Raw genomic sequence first — 5,000 nt, forward strand, 5'->3', positions numbered from 1 at the left:
TCTTGGACTGAGTTCTAGCAGCTGCTAAGTGGTTCTCAGCTGTGTTCCTGTGTGTCCCAGCAGTTTACTGCTGTTTCCTACCGCAAAAGCCCTCTGGGAACACAGATGATTGACACTATCTCGGCCCACATGAGAGGCTGGCCCCGGGGGACCCCCTAGGGGCCCATATCCTGACAGACAGACAGACAGACAGACAGACAGACAGACAGACAGTGATTTATGTCTTAGGCCAGAGAGCCCCAGTATTGAGCCAGTATCTATTGATGTCGTTGCTGTCGGGGGGGGGAACCTTGTACGTCCAAAACCTTTACTTTTAAGTTCTTGTAAAAAAGAACCTATGTTCCAATGGATTTCCAATGGTAGTTATTATTTAGTTACAAGCTCTTGTTAATACTTCTCATTGGTTAAATATTTATAAAACCCACAGACACACTTAACCATTTTCAACCTGGCGGCCCGATTGTTTGTACATACAGGCGAAAATATTATATATATATATATATTATATATACAGTATCAGAACAAAAAGTCTCTGAAGTTTTTAAAGATTTTTCAAAAGTAGTGAAAATAGACTATGGCATTTATTTATGAAAAATAAAAAATGAAATATGGATGGATACACAAGGTTTCTGGCTGACTGTGACGATGTGATGTTTACTAGGGTATAACAGGGTGGTGACTGGTGAGATGGATGACTCTCAACCACACATTAACACACGCTCCTTATGAATAAATGATGAATTGATGGTTTTAACGCGCCATATGAGGACCAGATGGACAATCATTGATCCATGTTGGAGGCATTGGAAGTGTTTGGTCTAGAACAGCGCGGTTCCCAACCTGTGGGCCAGGGACCACCGGCAAACCGTGAGGATATTGCAAGTGGGCCCCAAAATAATTGCCAAATGAATATAAAGAATATAAAGAAAACTTAGACTCACACACTCTAGCGAATTATAGACCGATCTCTAATCTCCCAATTATGCTGGAAAGAGTTGTTTCCAGTCATCTTACAGCCTATCTCACATATAATAAACTGTTTGATAGTTTTCAGTCCGGTTTCAGACCCCACCACTCCACAGAAACAGCACAGGTCAAAGTTACAAACGACCTACAGTATTAACGGCGATGGATGCAGACAGGGCCTCTCTCCTGCTGCTCCTCGACCTGAGTGCCGCATTTGATATGGTCGATCATGCCATTCTTCTTGATCGGCTAGAACATCTTGTTGGTATCAGGGGTCTCACGCTTGACTGGTTCAAGCGTGAGACCCCTGACTGGTTCCGCTCTTACCTCTCACAGAGATCACAATGTGTGTTTTTCAATAACTCAATGTCAGATTACTCGAGGGTCAAATATGGTGTCCTCGGTCCAACTCTCTTCTGTGTGTATATTCTACCATTAGGGGACATCTTCAGAAAGTCTGGCGTAAACTTCCACTGCTATACAGATGATACTCAAATTTACATCCCCATCACAGCCAATGACTCATCTCACCTTCACAACCTCCAAACCTGTTTAACTGAGGTTAAGAAATGGATGAACAGAAGCTTCTTGCTCCTGAACTCACCTGTTCAATAACTTAACTTTAAACCTTGATGGCTGCTTAATAGCCCACAAACCAACAGTCAGGAATCTAGGAGTAGTTTTCAACCCATCCGTCGTAGTTCTTAGACCATATAAAAAGCATCACAAAATCTGCTTTCTTCCATCTGTGCAACCTAGCTAGAATTCGCCCAATACCATCAATTCTCAACACAGAAATCCTGGTCCATGCTTTCATCACTTCAAGAATAGTGTAATAATGTAATTAATGTAATTCTCTCTTCTCTGGTTTACCATCAACATCAATAAATGGCCAAAATGCAGCAGCTAGAGTACTAACTAGGAAAAGCAAATTCGACCACATCACACCAACACTCAAAGCACTACACTGGCTGCCGATACAGGCCAGAGCCGACTTCAAGGTGCTGCTCCTGACCTATAAAGCCTTAAATGGACTTGCTCCATCCTACATGTCTAGTCTAATAGAACCGTACATCCCTGGACGACCATTACGCTCCCAGGATGCTGGTTACCACACAGTCACAAAGTATAACAAAAACACTGTTGAGGGCAGAGCATCCACACATCGTGCACCCTGTCTCTGGAATGGTCTCCTTCAGCTGTTAGAGATGCCGACTCTTTGGACGTTTTTAAACCTAGCCTAAAAACCCATATTTTTTCCTTGCATTATGGTTCCCCCTAGTTTTATTGATTTCATTGTTAGGTCCACCTCTTCTTACCCTGTGGTTTTAAACACTGTGTTTGGTGATTTGGTGGTTTGGTGATTGTTTGACCATACGTGCTGGCACATTTTACTAGTATTCTTTGCTACTGTGTTTTGTTGTATGAATTGTTGTGAAGTGTACAGATGTTGCACTATAAATAAATAAAACGGAACTGAACTGAAAATGTATGTGTTTTTTTCCCCTTTGAAACATTGAAATGTGTCTCACCCATAACTCTGTGTGTGTGTGTGTGTGTGTGTGTGTGTGTGTGTGTGTGTGTGTGTGTGTGTGTGTGTGTGTGTGTGTGTGTGTGTGTGTGTGTGTGTGTGTGTGTGTGTGTGTGTGTGTGTTATTTTGGTCCAATCAACTTGAAAATAAAACAAATAGAAGAGAGAATTGGAGGAATGAACTCTGGGTTCCAAGACAGAAACTTCCGCATGATTTTATCTCAGCGCACATCTGGAGAGCTAAAAATAACACACGCACACGCACACACACACACACACACACACACACACACACACACACACACACACACACACACACACACACACACACACACACACACACACTCTCTCTCTCCCTCCATCATTCTCCCCTCTCTCTCTCTTTATCATGAATTGTCTCAAAACTGCATATTAAGATATTTTGTATTTTGTATTTTGTATTGTTGTTTGTTGCACTGTTGTCTGTCCAGTTTGATTGGGTGTTGAGTGTTTAATGAACCACAATGGAAACAAGCCTTTTGCTGTTTTGTGTTTCATCCATTTGGTGTTTTTAACCACCTCTAAAAATTTCAATAAAATATTCAATCAATCAATTAATCAATCAACTCTCTCTCTCTCTCCTTACCGTTGTATCCGTCCTGGTTCAGGTCTCCCAGGGGGGCGATGGCAGTTCCGAAGCGTCCGAAGGTGTGTGTTCCAGTGAGGAGGACGGGTCCTGAGAAGGAGAGCGGGCCCTGCTGGAGGTAAATGTAAACCCTGCCCACCTCCCTGGGTTTACTCTCCAACTCTCTCTCCATGTAGAGGGGCGCTCCCACCAGAACATCATCAGTTCTACAGAGAGAGAGAGAGAGAGAGGTTAGGGGGATGTGTGTGTGTGTGTGCGTGCGTGCGAGCGCACGCGCATGTGTGTGCGTGCGTGTGCCTGTGTATCATAAACTGGTCTAGATGAGGATAAATGGCTAATTAATTAAATGCATACAGTAAAATGTATGTGTGGGAGTGAGAGAGAGAGAGAGAGCGAGAGAGAGCGAGAGAGAGAGAGAGAGAGAGCAAAAAGGAAGGGATGGGTCTGGATTATGAGTGCTTAAGAGTGACAGATAAGTTAAAAAGCATGTGTGTGTGCGTGTGCGTGTGGGGGGGGGGGGTTACTTACCCATCTCCATTCAGGTCAGTTACCGCCACTGTGTAGCCAAAGTATGAGGCCATCTGAAATGCACACACACACGCGCGTGCACACGCACACACACGCAGACACACACGCAGAGACACACACACACACACACACACACACACACACACACACACACACACACACACACACACTCACATTACACTCTGACGACATCACAAACTGCTATGAACTTCTGAAATCGATGATGATGATGATGATGATGATGATGATATACACAGTGTTGGTGTGTGTGTGTGTGTGTGTGTGTGTGTGTGTGTGTGTGTGTGTGTGTGTGTGTGTGTGTGTGTGTGTGTGTGTGTGTGTGTGTGTGTGTGTGTGTGTGTGTGTGTGTGTGTTACCTGTTCTCCTGTGAAGTTCATGATGAAAGTGAGGTTTGTAGAGTTAATCATCGCCACCTGAAACAAACATACACACACACATCACATATTTACTTATTTAGATTACATCAACTAGACCATACCCGGTCGGCGCAGCGCATCCGTGGGGGGATATGCGCACATGATCTGGCAACCCGGGAGGCAGTTTGTCCCATAGCTGGGCAGCCGCAGCTATGGGACGACATTCTTTGACACAAAAACGCTAATAAGAAGCTGGGATTTGATTAAATTGAAAAACGGGCTTCACAGTTGCGTTCAGATTGTAATGGTCAATGGCTGTGTGCAAAATCAGAGCAATTGGTCCAGCCAGTGAGGAGAACCGGGTATCTTCACTCACGTACCACTACACTCACGTACCACTACAGAGGTTACTAGAATTATAGTAGGATTATTTACTTACTTAGATAACACTCTCACTCACATTTCAACAAGGGAATAGAAAAGTGCTTTGCAGCAAAGTAATATGATCAACTTTCTTTGTGTTAGATTTTGTAACCCCATTTTTTACACCCAGTGCCAATTGTCTATGTAATCCTGGGCACTACCTTCCCTCTGCCAACCTAGGGAGGCCAGGGCCGAGCTCATGCCTCCTTCAATGCATGAGAGCCAACTAACCTTCTTATCACCTGACAGGGGAGAGTTTCCCTGGTTGGACGTAGCGCGTGGAAGGAACACGTTATTCCAACCAGTTCCTTTCCCCTCCATCAGGCGCCCCAGCTGGCCAGGGGGAGGCAGTATAGTGACCAGGATTACTGCATGTTTTTGTGAGGGTACCTACCCTAGGGAACACGGGGAGAACATGCAAACTCCACACAGAGAGGCCCTTTCGCCAACCCCACCTAGGGTCTTAATGTGGCTGTTGAACTTCAGGTCTAAGTCCATGACTACACCACGATTTCTGGCTTTGGTTGTGGTCTTAACATTACCAACTGAA

General features: G+C 44.4%; 1 protein-coding gene across 2 annotated transcripts in view; it reads right to left on the bottom strand.

Moving 5' to 3' along the window:
• Positions 1–5,000, bottom strand: part of itga8 (integrin, alpha 8) — a 93,370-nt gene that overhangs the window by 60,712 nt on the left and 27,658 nt on the right. For both annotated transcript variants that reach the window (XM_084051848.1, XM_084051847.1), the window contains exons 10-12: positions 4,028–4,084; positions 3,651–3,703; positions 3,123–3,328 (exon numbers count right to left, since the gene is read on the bottom strand). In XM_084051848.1, the coding sequence (XP_083907974.1) occupies positions 3,123–3,328; positions 3,651–3,703; positions 4,028–4,084 (316 nt within the window). The remainder of the gene's footprint in view (positions 1–3,122; positions 3,329–3,650; positions 3,704–4,027; positions 4,085–5,000) is intronic.

The sequence above is a fragment of the Gymnoscopelus microlampas genome (genome assembly GCF_963454915.1).
Source record: "Gymnoscopelus microlampas genome assembly, chromosome: 3".
NCBI lineage: Eukaryota > Metazoa > Chordata > Actinopteri > Myctophiformes > Myctophidae > Gymnoscopelus > Gymnoscopelus microlampas.